Below are 21588 nucleotides of genomic sequence, written 5' to 3'. Positions count from 1 at the left end.
AGTATTATTCAGACACAAAGAAGAATAAAATTATGTTTGCAGGGTAAGTGTATGAAACTGGAAATCATCATGTTAAGCAAAGTAATCCAGATACAGAAGAACAGAGGTCACATGTCTTCCTTCATATATGGATGCAGAACTAAAATATAAATGTACTCATAAATATACACATGATATATAAATACAAACATGTTATGCACACACATGTATATGAATGTTTATATGTATGTTACATTACATGTTTGTAATACTGGCTGTTTGAAGAGAGTGGGAGGAGGTGAGAGAGAAGAAAATGAATAATATTGAAATACATTGCATCTGTGAATGAAGATGACATAAAAATGGACTGGTAGCTGTTGGATAAAAGGGGGGCAGGTGGGATAGAGAAAGAAAGAATAATAGAGGGAATTAATCTGATTGAAGTACAATATATGAATGTGTGAAATACCATGGTGAAAACCCTTTGAGCAACTAATACACATGTAAAAAATGAAGGGAAGGAATTTTAAGTGGAGAGGGTAAAGGAGGGAAAATATGATCAGTGTACTTTACATACTTGTATGAAAATATAATAATGAAACTTATCTAATTGTTTTTTAAAGGGATGGAGAATGAAGGAGAATGATGGAGAATGGTAAAGGGGGTGAATCTAACTGTGGTACTTCACAAACATATATGTAAATATCACAACGAACCCCTTGTACAGCTAAACATGTGCTAATAAAAATGTTTTTTAAAAACTTTATTTCCAAATGAGGTCATATTCATTAAGTAGCAGTGATTAGGACTTAAACATGTTTTGGAGGACACAGTTCAATACATAAAATTTGAATTTTTTCATAGTTTTGACAAATATTGAAGTTGTTAATATAAGCAGAAATTGAAAATGGTAATTTTCAACAAGTAATAAAGGGAAAGTATCTTTTTTATTTCTTCAACCTTTCTGTAAACCTAAAATTATTCCAATATTGGTTTTATTAAAAATGAAAATTATATTTTTTGAAATGCATTCATTCCATTTTATATAAGTTTGGTGAAATATGCTTAAAAGAAGCAAATGTGTGTAAACACTCTGCACGTGTAAATGCAAACATGGTCTGTATAATTTATTAATTATTGCAAATCACACAAATATGTATAATAAGAGTTCCCTTAGTTATAATATAATCCTTCTTTGCGAATCTTTATCTGAAGATTTTACATGGTGTGGTCATAATATAGCAAGAATAAAATTGCTAAAAGATAAGAAATTCACTTTTCTTTTCCTATAGTTTATGTGGCTTCATAAATGATACATCAGAAATTTGGGATAAAATAGCATGGTGAGGAAGAAGTAAGAAATTGTGAGGACAGAGATACAGAAAGTTTTCTGTTTAGTTTTAGAATCTTTTCTCCTAACCTCTAGTTTCTAGAGGAAACTAGAACAGGCAAGGTTGTAAAAGCACTTTAGAGTTACCTGTTTATCAGGTAACAATGGAATCAAGCTGAGCAAGACAAGACTGTGGAGGATGTGGATAGCTAAGAGGTCATGGCAATTGACCTGGTCTGAGAGGCTCAGGGCAGTTTTCAGAAGAGCATACAAGGTCCCTAGAAATCCCCATTGGCCAGGCAAGAAAGGTCATGTTTTTGGACCAAGCTGGTGGGGTCATAGAGTCACTAGTAACACCAAGCAGATGATATAGTCCCTTAGCAACATATAGTAATATGTGATATGCCAATACTTGTACCCTTGCCTACAGTGACAAGCCACATAATGAAAATGCATGTAACAGCTGATTTGAAATGCTGTAAAATCATAAGTACATATCCTATTGAAAGGAAGAAGAGGCTAGCCTACTATAGCTCACTGCTGTCATGTTAGAATGATCACCAATGTTTCTAGATCTCCTGATATTCCAGAGAACTAGAGATTTGTTCAATTAGTAATAATCTAGGTGAAAACTCAAAGAAAAAAGTAATACCTTTATAATGACAAAAGTAAACTATTTATGAGTCAACTAATAAGAAATAATGGCAGATAACATCATCTTATAACTAAAAGATCCTAAATAGTCCACCAAAAAACTCCTAAGTATCATAATAACCATTAGCAAAGTAGAAGGATACAAAGTCAATCTACAAAAATTAGTAGCTTTTGTTTAACCAAGAATGAACAGACTGAGAAAGAATTTAGGAAAACAGTTAAATTTATAATAGCCTCAAAAAATACCTAGGAATAAACTTAATAAAGGGAGTGAAAAATTTCTACAACAAAAACTAAAAATCACTCAAGAAAGAAATTGAAGACATCAGAAGATGGAAATATTTCCCATGCTCATGGATTAACAGAATTAATAATGTGAAAATGACTATGCTATCAAAAGTAGTCTGTATGTTTAATGCAGTCTCTGTCAAAATTCTAGTAGTGTTCCTCAGAGAGACTGAAAAATCAACCCTAAAATTCTATGGAAGCACAAAAGATCACAAGTAGCTAAGATAGATAATACTGAGCAAAAAGAGCAACACTGGAAGTTTTACAATACCTGACTTCAGACTATATTAGAGAGTTATATCAATAAAAACAGCATGGTATTGGCACAAAAACAGACAAGAAAACCAAAGGAACAGAATAGAAGACCCAGATATGAATCCACACAGCTATGCTCTCCTGACTTTTAACTAACAAAGGCACCCAAAAAACACACAATGGAAAAAAGATGGCCTCTTTAACAAATGTTGTTAGGAAAACTGGATATCTGCATGTAGAAGACTAGAACTAGACCCTGTCTTTCATTCTGTGCAAATATCCATTCAAACTGGATAAAAATCTTAATATAAGGCTTGAAACTTTGAAAATATTATAGGAAACAATAGAGACTAAACTGGAACACATAGGCATAGGCAATAACATCCTAAGTAGAATTCTAATGGCTCAGCAACTAAGGGAAAAGATTGACAAATGGGAATATGTGAAACTAAAAAGCTTCTGCATAACAAAGGAAATGGTAACCAGACTGAAGAGGCAGCCCACAGAGTGGGAGAAAATCTTTCCTAGCCATACATCTGACAAGGAGTTACTGCCCAGAATTTACAGGGAACTCAAAAAGAACTAAGCTTCCAGAGAATCAATGATCTGATGAAGAAATGGATAAATAAACTGAGCAGAAATTTTTTGAAAGAAAAGCACAAATGGCAAAAAAATAAAAACCAAAAAAAAAAAAACACATGAAGAAATATCCAACATCCCTAGCCATAAAGGAAATGGAAATCAAAACCACATAAAGAGCTCACCTCACTCCTGCTTTAATGGTTATCATCAAGAATGACAACAACAAATGTTGGAGAGGATGTGGGGCACCAAAACATATGATGGAGAAAAGACAGCCTCTTCAACAAATGTTGCTGGGAAAACTGAATGCTTGCATGCAGAAAACTGAAACCTGATCCATGTTTTTCACTCTATACAAGTATCAACTCAAAGTGAATTAAGTACTTTAATTTAAGACATGAAACTTTGAAGCTAGTCCAGGAAAGAACAGGGGATACATTGGAAGCAATAGGTATAGGCAAGGACTTCCTCAGTAGAATTCAAATGGCTCAGCAACTAAGAGAAAGGATGGACAAATGGACTACATGAAATTAAAAATCTTCTGCACAACAAAAGAAATGGTCTCTAAACTGAAGAGACCACCCACAGAGTGGGAGAAATTATTTGCTGGCTATACATCAAAGGACTGAGAACTGGAATATACAGGGATCTCAAAAAACTAAACTCTCCCCAAAATCAGTGAACCAATAAAGAAATGGGCAACTGAACTAAACAGAACTTTTTCTAAGAAAGAAATTCAAATGTCCCCAAAACACATGAAAAAATGTTCATCATCTCTGGCCATAAAGGAAATGCAAATCAAAACCACACTAAGATTCCACCTCACCCCTGTTAGAATCACTATCATGAAGAACACCACCACCAACAAAGGAAGTAGTGAAGAGGTCTGGTATAAATGAACCAATGTGGTTTGTGATACACAAGTGCATGAAAACAACGCTAGGAATCTCTCTGTATAGATATCTTTATCCCAAACTAGCAAAAATGATATGTCTTTCTTATTATCCCTTATGTTTTCTCTTTAACAAAATCAGAGAAGAAGAGGGCAGAATGGGTTCTACCTGGAAATAGAGATGGTGTGTTAGGAGTGAGGTAGCACAAACAATGTATACACATGTAAGTGAATGTAAAAACGATAAAGTAAAAGAAGTGGAAAAAAAGGAACACCCCAGTTGCCCCACAACTGATGAATAACTTAAGAAAATGTCTCATACCCACACACTGGAATATTATTCAGCAATTAAAAAGAATAAATTTTGTCATGCTCAGGTAAATAGCTAGAACTGGAGAACATCATGTTAAGTGAAGTAAGCAGGTTCAGAAAAACAAAGATTGCATGTTTTCTCTCATATATGGAAGATAGATCCAAATAAAAACAGAAGCATTATTATACATACATATATGTGTCTGTTTCCAAAAGCAGGAAGGTTAGAGGAAACTAAGGGAGGAGGAAAAGAATGATAGTAATATTGAAATTATTGAAATATATCTCATTTGTTTAGGAGCTAGACAAAATGAGACACACTGAAAACTGTTGAGCAATGCAGCATAGAGGGAAAATGATAATGAAGAGAGGGTTAGACTAATTAAAGTACGATATATTTATGGGTAAAATACCAAGGCAAAGCCTACTGAACAATAAACACTTAAACAATTGAGGACAGTAGTGTGAAATAGGTCATGTTAAGGGAAAGACACTAGTGGGAGAGAGAGGGGAAGAGTAAAGGAGGGTGAATATGGCTGAAGCATTTTCTATACATGCAAGAATATGGAACATTGAAACCCATCAAAGTCATTTTGAGAAATGGAATCTCCTATTCTCCATGGAATAGGAGAAGAGGGAGAATAAGGGAGGGGATGAACCAATCCACAGTACAACATATGTATATATGGAAACGTCACAACAAAACTCCCTGCATAACTATCATACACTAATAAAATTGTTTTTTAAAAAGTTCCACAATAATGGCAAATGGTCTTTCGGTTGATTTAAAAATGTTTCTCAATGTAATAAAGACACGTAAATTTCAATATTTAAATATTTAATGGCTAAAACTGAAATACATAAGTTAACATCAGAGCGAGGCCAACCAGGCTCAGAAGACCAAAAACTGTATGTTCTCCCTCATATGCAGATTTTAGATCTAGGGCAAATGCAGCAAAGTGGTTGGACTTGCATCACATGACAAGGGGAGAACACATATGGGAAATATAGGAATAGGTAGAAAACCCAACACATGAAAGCGTTTGATGTCCCCACTCCAGAGGAACTAAAACAGAAACCTTAAAATGACAGAGGTTATCATGAGCAGGGGATCAGGAACCATGTAAAGATCAGTTAAAATTGAGTCAACATGGGTTGTAACACATGTGTACATGAAAGCAATAGTAGGAATCTCTCTGTATAGCTATCCTTAACTCAACCAGCAAGAACGCTTTGTCTTCCTTATTATGCTTATGTCTTTTCTTCAACAAAATTAGTGATAAGGGCAAAACAGGACCTGCTTGGAACTGAGGGCGGGGAGGAAAGGAAGGGTGGGGAAGGGTGACAGGGTGGAGAAGTGACCTAAACAATATATGCACATGTGAATAAATGGACAAAAAATTAAAAAATTAAAAAAAAATATTAGAATATTACATAACAATTATATAAGCCAGAGAGAGAAAAAGAGAGAGGGAAGGAAGGAAGGAAGAAAGGGAAAAGAAGGAGGGAGGAAAGGAGGGAGGAAGGGAGGGAGGGAGAAGTAGAAAGAAGAAAGATTGGCAGAGAAAGATGAATAATGAATGGATGATTAGTGTATTAGGTTGAATTGACAACAGAATTCTATAAATGAGTCTTAGCAAAAATAATGTAAAAGTTATTAGTATTACATAAGTATATATATATATATATATACACACATATATTTATATTAACAAACACTATTCATTTTTAAGTATACTATTTTCCAAAAGGGGCCATTAATCTTTGACAAGATCATTTAATTGGCTAAGAAATACAGACATGAAAGAAGAGAAAATGCAAGACACTAGAAAAAGACTTGGAACAGAAATGTGGGCAAAAATTAAGAAAAAAATTTTAAGAATCAGTCCTTGCTATAGTGTAGATCTTAAATGTTCCAAAAGGTGAGTGTTAAAGGCTTAGTCCCTGAATTCATGTTATTGGGAGGTGGTGGAAAGTTTAAGTGGGGTCTAGTGTGGTGTCTTCTAGTCATTGAGGGAGTGCATGCACTTAGAGTGATATCAGGACCCTGGATCCTCTTCTCTCCTTTCATATCCCAGCCATGAAGTGAGTAAACTTCCTCTTTCAAGTGCTCCCACCAGGATGCACTGTGGTGTCACAAGATGAAAGCATTAGGACTGTATTAGCCAGGGTTCTTTAGAGAATCAGAACCAATAGAACATATATAAGTATAAAAAAAAGGTGACTTACTACATTGGCTTACATTATTGGAGGCTGGATATAGTACAATTGCTGTCTGCACACTGGAGATGCAGAGTACATGGTAGCTGCTCAGTCCCAGAAGCAGGAAGCCTCATAAGAAGGCAGACCAATCAGGCAGTCCAGTCTGAGGCTGAAGACCTGGGAGCTCCCTGGAAAGTTGCTGTCATGAGTCCATGTTGAAAGGCTGAAGAAGCTGGAGTCTGATGGTCATGGGCAATGGCAACAGCAATCGATGCAGCTTTCAAGAAGTGGCTGGTGACCTCCTTTTCCACTTTCATTCCATCCAGGCCCCAGCCCATTGAATGTTGCTGCTCACATTCAGGGTGGGTCTTTCCTTCTCAGTTGCTTCTACATGTCAATCCTCCCTGCAACTGTTCTCACAAACACACCTAGAAGAGCACTTTACTAACCCCCTAGGCATTCCTCAATCCAGTAAAGTTGACAAAAAAGATTAACCATCACAAGGTCCAATTGGTCATGACTGAAATTTCCCAAATGCTGAGCCAAAATAAATTTTTCTTCTTTGTAAGTTGTGTTTGTTACATAATGAAAGCTGACTAGAACATTTCTTATCTGTATTGAGGTGACCAACTTTCAATTTTGCCTTTATTTAATCAAAGTAAACAGGTTCTCTACAAACAGTATCAGCATCACAAATTTATACTTAATTGGACCTTCAACAATGAAAACTAGAAATATCTTGGCTTCATATGAGCTATATTTTATTTTGAAAGGCAGTGTAACATGATGATGAAGAATACATCCTCAACAGCCATAGTACCTGGGTACAAATTTCAACTATGTCTCTTACTTACTGCATTCTTTTAGAACAAACCTCTCTGTTTCCCAAAAATTTTAATGGGTAAAAAAGTATATGCTTTATCAATTTATTGTGAGTATTAAATTATAAGAGTTATCTAATATTATATGGAATGGAGATTTTTACCATCCAGAGGACAAGCTGAGCAAGAAAAGTGGGGAATCATTACTACTAGGACTACATGTCTTTCAAACAATGGTGAAAATTCTGAATGCACAATTATCATCTTTTTTTTACCACCTACTAGTGTGTTAATAAGGAAATATTTGTGACTATTGCTGTCCGACACACAATTATATTAAAATCTAAAATATGAGAAAAGACTCTTTTTCATATTAAATATCATTTAAAAATATGTATGTAAGAATATATGCTAAATATTATAGAGACAGGGTTCCTGGTGTATATTTTATAATGTTCATATTTACACACACATGCATATAGTACCTGGCATGTAATTGGGTGCATAATACATGAAATATTATTGGGAATTTAATACACAGTACCTGACAAGTAGTAGGTAGACAATAAATTTTATTGAACTAAAAGAGTAAATGATTAATTAAATTAATTTTTCAAATATGCATTTAAAATTGACAAGGGGAGCACAAGTTGTGGAAAGTGAGTCAAATGGTATGTCTCTACAAGATAGTTGCTTTGAAGTTCTAAATGCCAGAAAAGAGTGTATATAATACGTAAATACTGAGAAAGGAGGAGAACATAATTTTCACCTTTGTTCCAAACATCAGGAAGATGGCAGAATAGAACTTTCCATACCTCATTCTCACACAGAAACACCAATTTAAGCATCTATCTGGGCATGAAAATACCTTCACAAGAGCAAGGGAAACAACGTGAGAGATTACAGCTCCTCATGAAGTACAAGAATAAAAAGAAAGATTAATTGAAGAGAGTGGGAAAGGCATGTTTACATTCCCCACATCAGCCCCACAACCCTGACCTTGGATTCCAACACTAAGCCCTCCCCAATAAAAATCAAAATACCTCATGACCCCAGACTTGAGATCCACAGCAATTCCAGGACAGATCCTGTGGCCCCGACCTCCAGCCCCAATGGGCAGACTAAGTTTTAGGGATTATTCCACATTCAGGTCAACTCCAGTGTCTTCAGGCTCTGGAGTAACCCAACATCAGCAGTCCTGGACTTTGTGCCTGTACCAGCATGAGACTAGGGTCCAAAGACAGAGGGTCAGGTCTACCCTTGAAGCTCTAGTCACCAAGATGTCATCCATGAGCCCAGGCTCCAGGCTGACCCATGCAGATATAGGATTAAGTTCTATCCAATGGTAGGCCAGTCCTTGCAGCCCAGTCCAATGCCAAATTTCATACCAGTCCAGGAACAATTCAGCCCACATAGTTTCAGGCTACAGGCCCATTCCCACAGACTAAATTAAGAGGGGCACACCAGTGGATTCATACGCTTGTCTGAAACCTGTGGATCCAAGCACAAGGGCATCCCACTTGAAGACTCCAGAATAATCCTTCCCATGGACACCAGATGGCCTGCCCCAGAATCTCTGGATGGAATGAGTAGAGAAGAACATTCTCTTACAAAACCAGTCAGCAAAAACTGCAATAAATCCCCATTCCTTCAAATGTGAAGATAGCAGCAAGTAGCCAGAAGAATCAAGGACAATCAGGAAAATTAAATCAGCAGAGGGAAAACAATTAAGCAGAAATAATTAACTCTAAAGAAGTGGAAATGTATGAACTGCCTAACAAAGAATTGAAAATAATTGGTTTAAGAAAACTCAACGAATTTAAGGACAATTCAACAGAATCAGGAAAGCAATAGGTATACCATACTAGTAGTTTAACAGAGAGATTAATTTTTTTAAAAAGTCAGAATTATAGAGTTAAAAAAAACAATGAATGAAATGAAAAATTCAATAGTGTGTGTCAAGGGCAGAACTAATCAAACATAAGAATTAATCTGTGGACTCAAAGTCAGATTATTTTAAAAATGCATGGTCAAAGGAGGAAAATGAAAATAGAATAAAAAGTATAAAATATTACGGAAGTTATAAGATAGCAACAAAAAAGCAAATATCAAGATTATAGAATCTCAAAGAAACAAGAGAGAAAAAAGGCCAAAAGACATATTTGAAGGCCTTTCATGAAAAATGACATTGGAGTGTTCCAAATCTGGTTATAGATATAAATCCCCAGGTACAGGAGGGACTACCTGAAAAAGAAATTAGGAAATGAATCCCATTCACAAGAGCATAAGTACTTGTAAATATATTTAACCAAGGAGGCAAAAGCCTTATACATAAAAACTATAAAATATTGATAGAAGAAATTATAGTTACAGAAATAAATGGAACAATATCCATGTTTATGCATTGGAAGAGTTAATATTGCTTCAATCTCCCTAGTGCCCACAGTGACTTTTTCAATGCAATCGCTATAAAAATTCCAATGTAATTTTTCATGAAAGTAGAAGAAAGAATCAAATGTAAAGACAAAAGAGCTCAAGTGGTAAATGCGATCTTGAGTTTAAAGAAGAAAGTTGGAGGCATCACCCTACCTGACTTGGAAATCTATTATAAAGAAATACTAATCAAATCATCATGGCCCAGACATAAATCCAAATACTGACAAATGGAACCGAGTAGACAGCCCAGTAAAAATCTACACACATCTATGAACAATTGACTTTTGACAAAAGTACAAAAAACACACAATAGACAAAGGACAGTCTCTTCAATAAATAATGTATGAAAACTTAATATCCACAAGCTGAAGAGTGAAATCAGACCCTTATCTCACATTCACATAAAAAATCAATTCAAAATGAAATAAAGACTTAAATGTAAGACTTGAAAATATAAAACTAATAGAAGAAAGCAAAGCATAAATGCTCTACAGCATTGGTGTAGACAAAGATTCTTTGATATGACCTGAAATACCAGGAAACACAATAAAAAAGAAAAAAAAAAAGGTATGACATCAAACTAAAAAGCCACTGCACAGCAAAGGAAACAACCAAGAGTGAAGAAACAACTTATATATTGGTAGAAATTACTTGCAAACAATACATCAAATAAAGGGTTAAAACTCAAAATAAATAATGGACTCAAGCAACGCAATAACAATAAAACAAATAACCCAAACACAAAATGGGCAAAAGACTTAAATAGATACTTGTCAAAAAAGACATACAAATATATGAAAAATGCTGATCATGATTGATTATCAAGGAAATGCAAATGCAAACCACAGTGAAATGTCACTTCCTACCTACTAGAAGGCTATTATTAAAACCAAAAAATAAATAACAAATGTTGGTGGAAGTGTGGAGAGAACAGAATCTCACCTGTGCACTGCACTTGAGAATGTAAATTAGAGCAGCCACTATGGGAAATTTTATGAAGTTTCCTCCGACAATAAAAGAATTAGCATGTGATCTCACAGCCCCACTTCTCAGCCTATATTCAAAGGACTGAAATAAGAATTTCAAAGAGATATCTATGTTCCCATGGTCACTGCAGCATTATTCATAATATCAAAGATATGGAAGCAACCTAAGTGCCCATCACCAGATTTATAGGTAAAGAAAAGATTATATACCATTGGATGGACAAAGGAATTGTGATGTATGCAATGGAATACTATTGAAGGAAATCCTGTCATTTGCAACCTGGTGACTATTGCTAATTACAGTGCATTGAATTCTTGAAAAGTGTTTAGAAGTAGAAAAATAAGTATGCGAAGCCATGCACATTGATTAGTTTGATCTATTCATTCTCAGTGTGTACATATTTCAAAATACATTTTACATGACAAATATGTATGACATTTAAAATACCAATTTTAAAAATCAGTTCCATAGAAAATTGAGATATTCAACAAGATTTGAGACTCTAGGGTTAGTGTTGGATTACTTTAAGTGTTATCTTTGTTTTTTCACATTTTTATTGGCTTATTTTAATTGTACAGCATAGGAAGCTTTATTGTGATATTTCCATGCATGCTTGTAATATACTTTGATCATGTCCACCCTTACAACTCTTCTCCCTCCTTTTAATTTTTCTTGTAATGTTTAGTATGGATTTCATTATGAACTTTTTATACATGCATACAAGGTACTTCAATCATATTCTCTACCCTGTTGCTTTCTCTTTATGTTAATATTAATTTTTTATGGGTAAGAGATTTTTAGGAATATATTAACTTGCTTTATAACATGTATACTTATATGGAAAAAGATGATTTATGTTAAATTCTACTTTCTGTGACACCTTCCTGAATAATAAGGAACTAAACCTTTGAGTCTTTTATAGGTGTTGCTCTGCATTGTATGCCAGTGATCATAGTTACAGTGATAAGATTTAAACAAATAATAAATCTTTGATACATTATTTTTCTCTTTTCTAAGAAAAGTAAAGTAAAAAATAAATGTATTTATATTTGATCATAAGAAAATTATTATTTCTTAATTTGTTCATTGATTTGGAGTGAGTTTAGTTTCATAAGTTCCCTGTACATTCTGGTTATTAGTCCTTTGTCTGATGTATAGCTAGCAAATATTTTAAGAAATGAGCAACTGAACTAAATAGAACTTTCTCAAAAGAAGAAATTCAAATGGCCAAAAAACACATGAAAAATGCTCACCATCTCTAGCCATAAACAAAATGCAAATCAAAACCACACTAAGCTTCTATCTCATCCCTGTTAGAACAGCCATCATCAAAAACACCACCACCAACATGTATTTGTGAGGATGTGGGGAAAAAAGAACCCTTGTACACTGCTGGTAGGAATGCAAGCTGGTGTAACCACTCTGGAAAAAAATTTGGAGGCTTCTTAAAAATCTAAACATAGATCTGCCATATGATCCAGCAATACCATTCCTGGGGATATACCCGAAGAAATGCGACACAGGTTACTCCAAAGGCACCTCACACCCATGTTTATTGTAGCGCTATTCAAGTTATGGAAACAACCAAGTGCCCCCCTCCTGACAAATGGATCAAGAAAATGTGTTATTTATACACAATGGAATTTTACTCAGCCATGAAGAAGAATAAAATCTCATCATTTGCAAGTAAATGGATGGAACTGGAGAACATCATTCTAAGCAAGGTTAGCCACACTCAGAAGACCAAAAATCATATGTTCTCCCTTATATGCAGACTTTAGATCTAGGGCTAACATACCAATGTTGTTGGACTTGGGTCACATGACAAGGGGAGAGCACATATGGGAGGTATGAGGATAGGTAGAAAACCCAAAACATGAAAGTATTTGATGTCCACACTCCACAGGAACTAATACAGAAACCTTAAAGTGACAGAAGTCAACACGAGAAGGGGATCAGGAACTAGTGTAAAGATCAACATGGGTTGTAACACATGGGTACATGAAAGCAATGCTAGGAATCTCTCTGTATAGCTGTCCTTATCTCAACTAGAAAAAATGCTATGTCTTATTATTGCTTATTTCTACTCTTCAATGGAACTGGAGAAAAGTGCAGAACAGGTTCTGCCTGGAAGGGAGGAGGGAGGGGGAGAGAGGGTGGGGGTGGGATGTAGGGGGAAGAAATGACCCAAACAATGTATGCACATGTGAATAAATGAACAATAAAAGAAGAAAATTATTATTTAAACTAAACTAAAATTTATATAATACATGCAAATTAGTACATCAAATGAAAAGACATTATATAATATTTATGAAGGCCTAAAATGTCAGAAAGCTCAATCAGAGATTCAAAATTGGAAGAAAAAGTGAAGACAAACTGAAATAAATGATAATTTTTACTTGATCCCTTGAAAATCTTACATAAATCATTAAGTAGTCACATTCACAAACTTAATTTCTGTAAGTTCAGCAGCAGTCTTTGGAGTCCAAGGAAACAAAGTACTCTGTAGAAATGCAACTGCAATCATCAGTGAACTAGATGGATTCTTCCTCCATTCAATAGCCCAGGTTTTCATTAAAGTATCCCAAATGCCGAACTAAAGCCATAAATAGAAAAAATGTTATTTAATTCTTTGTGCACACATGCATAAAGGGATGCATTCATTATATTATAAAATACACCTACTCACTTGTATTAAAATGCATAGTACCTCTCCTGAGTGAAAACTTTAAATGAAATATTGAAAAAAAAACAGGGCTGGGCCATTGCTCAAGAGGTAGAGTGGCTATCTAGCAAGCTCCCCATTTGAGTCACTCCTTGCCCAGAGAAATGCCATTTTAAAATATCACCTCCATGTAGTTCTGCAGCAATTATTGAGCAGTGATTATTCATTCAGGAAAAAGTAGTTTAAGCATTATTTATTATAATATAAAACATTCATATGTTTGAAATTATGAGTCAAAAGTTAATCACAGTTCTGAATTTACAATGCTGTTGGAATTTTAAATGTTTCTACACCTATACATGTATGTATAATTTCATAAATGTAAACATCTTATTTAATTATAGTCAATAACATGATGACATAAGTGGAATCATATTACATGTTTTGGGTGATTTTTTCCTTTTTTAGTTAGTTAAAACAATTTTTTCAATTATTTTCAACCAATTGGCACTTACTTTGTTCTGTTATTACCATTAATAATAATACAGAAAGAAAGAAAGCATTGAAAATGTATTCTTAAATTCTAGTAACTTTATTTGTATGAAATAAATTCTCAAGTACAGAGTGTTTGGTCAAAAGGTCTGTGAAAGTTTATAACTATCATTATTTTAATAGGAGTTACTGATTGCTTTCTTCAAAGGCAGAAAGCATACCTCTTCCACTAAGTGTTTGAAATTACCCTTTACTCTGTATTCTCATCAGCAATAAATACTAATACCATTTTAAATGTGTTGGTCTGATTTGTATGAAGTGATATCTAATTGTTAATTGTAATTTGAAGTGTTTAGACATAGTAATGAATTTGAGCATTTTAAAATGGCTATCATGTGAAGTCATCACATACAAGCAATCTTTTCATGGCTCTGTTAAATTATTATTGAATATTGTGCAAACAAATAAAAGTCATATAAATATTTATTTATCTTTTTTACATTACATGCATTTTTAAAGAAATCCGTATATATGTGTACTTACACAAAATTAACTATACAGTCTATTGATATTAAGCATTTACATTTTGAGTTCTTTTTTTCTTTCTTTTTTTGTGTAAGGTTGGAACTTGAACCCAGGACCTTAAACATGGGAGGCAAGTGCTCTGCTACTGAGTTTTACCCCCAGCCCAACACTTTATAAGTTACATTGTTTTAAGAGTTACAACTTTTACCCTTTGTCTCAATCTTTATTTCTTATATGTCATTTATGTTTCTTAAAAGCCCTAATTTTCTATGTATCATTTCCAAATGTATGTCAGTGACCATAATTGAAGCATATATTAATAAACACTTTGTTATCATTAACTTTCCCTTTCCTAAAAAAGTAAAGTAAAAATAACTTAATTAGATTTGTTTAAATAATATTATTAAAGATTAATATTAAATCATAAATCTTAATCTTAATATTTTTTAATATTAATATTATTTAGAGTTCTTAAATAATAAGAAAATTATTATTTAAATCAAATTTTAAAAGAATATAATATATGCAAATTAATGAATTAAATGAAAAGATATCAGATTATAGTTATGAAACCCAAAATATCAGAAAGCTCACTCAAATTCATAATTCGAATAAAAGGTGAGGCAAACTCATAATTATTTGTTTTAAAAAACAAAAAAAATGCATCTACAATTCATTCACCATCTTTCCTTTTTGATGTATACCTTAACAAATTTTCTTGCCTTTTTCACTTTTTAAGTTTTTTTCTTTCATTATACTTTCTTCATGAAGGAAAATTATAGAATGCAAGTCTGATTATGTCTGACTTCAGCCTAATCTTCCAAAGCCAACCACTTCCCCAACAGTACCTAAAATAAGATAATGTTATAAGATTTTAATGGGAATTACATTCCCAGTGACATTCATCACAGAGAATGAAAAATCTACCCTAAAATTCATTTGGAAACAGAAAAGACCATGAATAGCCAAGGCAATACTGAGCAAAAAGAGCAAAGCTGGAGGTATCACAATACTCAACTTCAAACTATCCAACAGAGCGGTAACAATAAAAACAGTATGGTCCTGGCACAAAAACAGACATGAAGACCAGTGGAACAAAATAGAGGACCCAGATATGAATTCACAAAGCTACACCCACCTTATTTTTTACAAAGGTGCTAAAAACATACAATGGAGAAAAGACAGCCTCTTCAAAAAATGCTGTTAGGAAAAGTGGTTAACTGCCTGCAGAAAACTGAACTAGATCCCTGCCTGTCACCCTGCACTAGTATTAACTCAAAGTGGATTAAGGACCTTAATATCAGACCTGAAACTCTGACGTTAGTACATGAAAGAACAGAGTATAGGTATAGGCAAGGACTTCCTCAGTAGAACTCCAGCAGCCAGCAACTAAGAGAAAGGATGGACAAATGGAACTACATAGGTATAGGAAACAATAGGTATAGGCAAGGACTTCCTCAGTAGAACTCCAGCAGCAAGCAACTAAGAGAAAGGATGGACAAATGGAACTACATAAAATTAAAAAGCTTCTGTACAACACAACGTAAGAAATGGTCTCTAGGTGGGTAAGGGAGGGTGTGGGGGAAGGGGAGAGAAATGACCCAAACATCATATGCATATATGAATAAAAAAAAAAGAAATGGTCTCTAAACTGAAGAGACCACCCACAGAGTGGGAGAAAATATTTGCTGGATATACATCAGACAAAGGACTGATAACCAGAATCTATAGGGAGCTCAAAAACTGAAATCCCCAAAAATTAATGAACCCATAAAGAAGTTGGCAGCTGAACTAAACAGAACTTTTTCAAAGGAAGTCCAAATAGCCAAAAAACACATGAAAAAATGCTCACCATCTCTGGCCATAAAGGAAATGCAAATCAAAACCACACTAAGATTCCACCTCCCTCCTGTTAGAATAGCTAGCATCAAGAACACCACCACCAACAAATGCTGGCGAGGATGCAGGGGAAAAGGAACCCTCATACACTGCTGGTGGGGATGTAAGTTAGTAAACCACTTTGGAAAACATTTACTACTAGGGATATTCCCAAAGGAATGCAACTAAGGTTATTCCAAAGGCACCTGCACACCCATGTTTATAGAAGCACTATTCACAATAGCCAAGCTATGGAAACAGCCAAGATGCCCCACTACTGACAAATGGATCAAGAAAATGTGGCATTTATACACAATGGAATTTTACTCAGCCACAAAGATCAATGAAATTTTTTCATTCGCAAGTAAATGGATGGAACTGGAGAACATCATCTTAAGTGAAGTTAGTGAGGCTCAGAAGGCCAAAAACTGCATGTTCTCCCTCATGTGGGTTATGCATTAATATTATTGGACATGGGTCACACACTAAGGGGAGAACGTACATGAGAGGAATAGAGAAAGGGAAGGAAACCTAAAACTCAAATGTGGTTGATGTGCTCACTGTAGAGGAGTTAATATAGTAATCTTAAACTGGCAGAGGCCATTATAGGAAAGTGACCGGGAAGTAGTGAAGAGGTCAGGTAGAGATGAACCAATGTGGGTTGCAATACACATGTGCATGGAAGCAACACCAGGAATCTCTCTGTATAGCTATCTTTATCTCAAGCTAGCAAAAATGATGTCTTTCTTATTGTATCTTATGCTTTCTCTTCAACATAACTGGAAAACAAGAGGGCAGAACAGGTTCCCTCCCTGGAAGCAGGGAGGTCGGGAGCAGGAGAAGGAGGTAGGTGGTCCAAACAATGTATACACATGTAAGTAATGTAAAAATGATAAAATAAAGAAAAAACCCAGTAATGAATAAATGCATCAAATAAAAAAGACAGGGACATGAAGGTCATTCATTAGAGAGAGCTAGGCAGTCTTTTCAGCTTGGATTGTCACTGCTCTTTTCTCCATAGTTCCCCCTGAGACTAGGAGATCTTTAGTTAAACAGTCATATCTTTGTCAGCAGTATGAAGTACTTCTGAATTTTAAGTGCTCAGGACATTACTGTCATCACAAATATGTGCAATACATGCCTTTGAATAAAAACTTCTTACTGTTCTCTAAAGACATAGCTCTCAGTCTCCATAGTTGTACATGTTATGTTCTTTTCTTGGAGTGGTCTTTCACTCATCTTTAAGATTTAACTTAGATATCACATCTTCTAACAATCTTCCAAACTTTCTAGGCAATTTTTTTGCATTCCTGTAGTATCTTGTCAATCTTTACCACAGTATACTTTTTGTAACTGTAGATAATTTTTTTTTACTGACATGACCCTGTAAGAGTCTTCAAAAGATTCACTAATAGCTATTTTCCCAGTTTCTCCTTAGCATATAGATGTTCCATTGTTATTGCTAAGCATGCAAGTATACTTTAGAAACAAGTGAGTCATTTATAAAATGATGCTATATATTCTGAATATGGATATACACATTTATATACATTCTTTCTAATGAAAGAGGTGTTCTCAATTTTCAAAAAAGAATGTACTTGTTTTCAACAATGATGAATAAATTCTCACTCACCTCACTGGATTATAAATTCTCATTTTCCTTTTCAGTGCACCTCAGAATGCCCCCCTTTCTTATTCCAGAAATAGGAAGATATTTAGACACAGACATTAGTCCAGCACCATTACCATGTGAGTCACTGGAATTTTCTGGAAGGAAGAAAATAATTACTGGGAAATACATCAGAACTGTTCTCAAGTGCCTAAGTAGGTCTTTGAGCATCTAAAAATGCTGACCACAATCAGGAAGACAGGTGGGTGCTATTGGAGGGGCACAGAAAGTTTTTTTCTGTCCTTTAAATATGTTTCCTGACATAGTTGCAGCAAATACCAAATATTTGTATCAAAGAAGTTGAGGTGGGAGGTCCTTCTTAGAAGAGAAAGATACCCTTGTGGAGTAAGGACAGTGGGACCGGGATATTTTTACCAACCCTGTACAGTTATCTTACCCAGAGAAAATATTAGTGAATTGGTGCTAACCAGAAGTTAGAGGGAAAATGAAAGAAGCACTATGGAATGAGAAGAAAGGCTCATCCTGTGGTAGTGATAGCTTGTCATTGGATACAGATATGGAAAGTTTAAGTTTTTAGGTTTTTAGGAAAAGTATAATAAATATCAAGCTCAAGGAAGGAAAATGATGGGAAGTGGGAGTGGAAGACACTGCAGAGAGATGTAGGTCAGAGGATACAAAGCAGAAGATAGGGAGATGAACATATCTAGACATGTAAAGTACAACGCAAGCAGGGCAGCAATAATGTTTTACTGTGTATAGAATTTCTATTAAATGTGCTGACTTTAACTGTTCTCGCCACAATAAACTATGTGAAGTGATGGATATGTTAGTTTGCTTCACTAAGTGACCTTTTTACTATTTATAAATACCCCATCGTGTTGTTTACTTTAAATATGCAAAATAAGTGGGAGAAAGGAGAGGGTGATAGGAGGATGAACATGATAAAAGTAACATTATATAGATATGTGAAAATAGTGTCGCATACATCTGTGTACACATGTATGTAAATGGAAAAATGAGACCTGTTACAACTATTCCAGGAGCAGAAGAGAAGGGATAAAGGAGAATGATGGAAGGGGTGAACTCAAGTATGATATACTCAATTGATACATTAGAAAAACTTTTGTAAATGCAACAATGTACCGCCAGCACAACAATAAAAAAATAAAAAATAAAGATAACTGTACAAGCATGCAAAAGTAAAAAGAAAATAGCATAATGAAACCCACTAAAAATTGAGAAAAGAGTGGGGAGGAGGCAGAGGGGTTTAGAAAGAGAAAAATAGGCAGGGTGAATTTGATCAAAGTACATTATGTGCATGTATGTAAGTATCAAAATGAAACCCCATTGTACAATTAATTTATATTAATAAAGCACTTAAGAACTATATACACAATGAAAGTTATTTTTAAAAAGAGAAAAAGAAAATTTAAAGTCATCATGAGAGTCTTTTGGAAGATTTATTTCTATTTTAACAAAATGAGATCCACGTCATAATATTCTGCTACATGGTTGTTTTGTACATCCTTCAGAAATAATATTGAGTATCATAAGCTAGAGACAGCCCTATGATACAATTTTGTATTCTCTAAAACTAATTTTCAGTTCTGCCTTTCTTTTCTTCTTATTGCAAGGTTTTTGGATCTTTTTCAACTATTAGGCAAAGTAGAATGCTGAGCCTCAACAGTAGCCACCAGTCTGAGCCCCTGAACTACAGACCTTTGAAGAATGCACCGACCTGAGGAATGCAGTGGGTCCAGGTCATCTTCCTTCAGGCTGGAATTCATCTCTCGGTATTGAATTTGAGGGACAAAATTCTCTCCTCTTGAGGAAACTAACAGAGACACCGAGTTATGGATCGGCAGACCATCATAAGACATTGTCCAGCCATGCAAACATACCTAATCTGTATTCAGGCTATTTTTCAAGATTTTCCCTCAGAATGCTACATACTCTGATGAAATAGGCACAAGACTAAATTGTCCTTATTGTAACAACTCAAGGAAGCCAGAAATCTTCCATAATTCACTAGAGGCTTTTATAAATCTCTGAAGATATTTCCTCTTCCCTCCATTCTCACTAAAAAGTCCTTTTCATCTTTCATCTTGACCATTTCTAAATGCTATTCCTTCAATATTGTGGTCCTCCTTCCTTCTTTTGTTACCAAAGATTTTTTTGATGGTAGTGGGGTTTGAATTCAGGAAGATGCTCTGCTGCTTCAGCCATGCTTCCAACCCTTTCTTCACTCGTCTTGCAGATAGCATCTTGCTTTCTGCCCAGGCTGGTTTGGACGGCAATCCTTCAATTTTAGACTTCCTGGTGTACCTGGCATGATAGGCACACGGTGCATAGCTCTTTTTGTTGAGATGGGATTTCACAAACATTTTTCCCAGGGATGGCCTGGAACTGGGATCCCCCTGCTCTCAGCCTCCTGCATAGCTTGTGATGACAAGCACATCACTGTGCCTAGCTATTGGTTGAAATAGGGTCTTGATAAATTTTTGCCTAGGCTGGCCTCAAACCATGATCCTCTTGAGCTCAGCCTCCCAAGTAGCTAGGATTATAGGCAAGAGCCACCAGCACCCAGCATCAAAAGATATTTTTAAAGACAGTTTGACCATTTCACTTCTCATGACACTTTAATAACCATCTTACCCTAAGAATCATCTTACCCTGGAATATACGAACTTCATATTTTCTTTCTTCCTGCCTCTTTAGCCTCACCAGCAGCTTCTTTTCTTGCACTCAACCTTTACTCCAACCAATGTGTCATACTATACACTACTCTAAAGTACACTTCTCTTGCACATGCCTTTCTTTTTTTTCTAGCATGTTCCTTACCCCATTATTTGAACTCCTATCTTCAAAATTTGCCACAAAAGCTTCCTCAAAGCCTCCTATGCCTCCTTTAACATTTCATTTAATTACTCTTTTCCATGTCACTTTGTTTCTTATTCATTTAATGCTACATGAGAGATTTTTATGTATATAGGTGTTTGTATATATATATATACATATATATTGCATTAAACTTTAAGTTCTATGAGCACAGAAACACTTTATTATCTTTGTATCTTCAGAGTCTAGCACATTGCTTGATAGAGGAGCAAAAAATTTGGGTTGCAATACTGGGGTTTGAACTCAGGACCTTGTGCTTGCTAAGCAGGTGGTCTATCACTTGAGCTATGCCCCCAGTCCTAAAACAGTAAAATTTTGGATTAAGGATATGATAGTCATAACAAAAAATGTGTGCACCAAAGGATTCATCTTAGATCACAAATTGCACATTCTAAAGTACCAATTCTATATTCCTAAGCAAGTGGATACAACAGGAACCATACATGCAACCAGAGTCCATTCTCTCTTGTGAAATTTTGTTCCTTGTATTCTGAGAAACTGCTCAAACTTCTTGTAGCCTTCTGCTTTCTGGCCAATTACTTGAGTCAATTTATGTCACTCATTTATTTACTTTCTTCCCAAGAACCCCATAATCCTATAGACACCTAAGAGAGACCACAAATTGACTCAAACCTGTAAACCGCTGTATCTGTCTTCTCTTCAGAGCACACAAGAGGAACGTGATGAGAACGACCAGAAGAATAACCCCCATGATCATGAATGCAGTGAGGGTCAAGTGACCTAACAAAAAATAAATAT

General features: G+C 35.0%; 1 protein-coding gene across 3 annotated transcripts in view; it reads right to left on the bottom strand.

Moving 5' to 3' along the window:
• Window positions 1–13118: 13118 nt before the first annotated feature.
• Window positions 13119–21588, bottom strand: part of Cd163 (CD163 molecule) — a 28111-nt gene continuing 19641 nt past the window's right edge. For 2 of the 3 annotated variants that reach the window (XM_074076144.1, XM_020174097.2), the window contains 4 exons: window positions 21463–21570; window positions 19670–19765; window positions 17935–18068; window positions 13119–13337 (listed from right to left, as the gene is read on the bottom strand). In XM_074076144.1, coding sequence (XP_073932245.1) covers window positions 17944–18068; window positions 19670–19765; window positions 21463–21570 — 329 coding nt within the window. In that variant the 3' untranslated portion in view covers window positions 13119–13337; window positions 17935–17943. Of the gene's footprint in view, window positions 13338–15127; window positions 15272–17934; window positions 18069–19669; window positions 19766–21462; window positions 21571–21588 lie in introns of all 3 variants that reach the window. The other variant, XR_012448883.1, reaches the window with a different exon arrangement.

This window comes from Castor canadensis, chromosome 6 (genome assembly GCF_047511655.1).
Source record: "Castor canadensis chromosome 6, mCasCan1.hap1v2, whole genome shotgun sequence".
In the NCBI taxonomy this organism is placed as follows: domain Eukaryota; kingdom Metazoa; phylum Chordata; class Mammalia; order Rodentia; family Castoridae; genus Castor; species Castor canadensis.
Note: the sequence above shows the minus strand (reverse complement) of the source record. Positions and strands in the feature narration are given on the sequence as shown.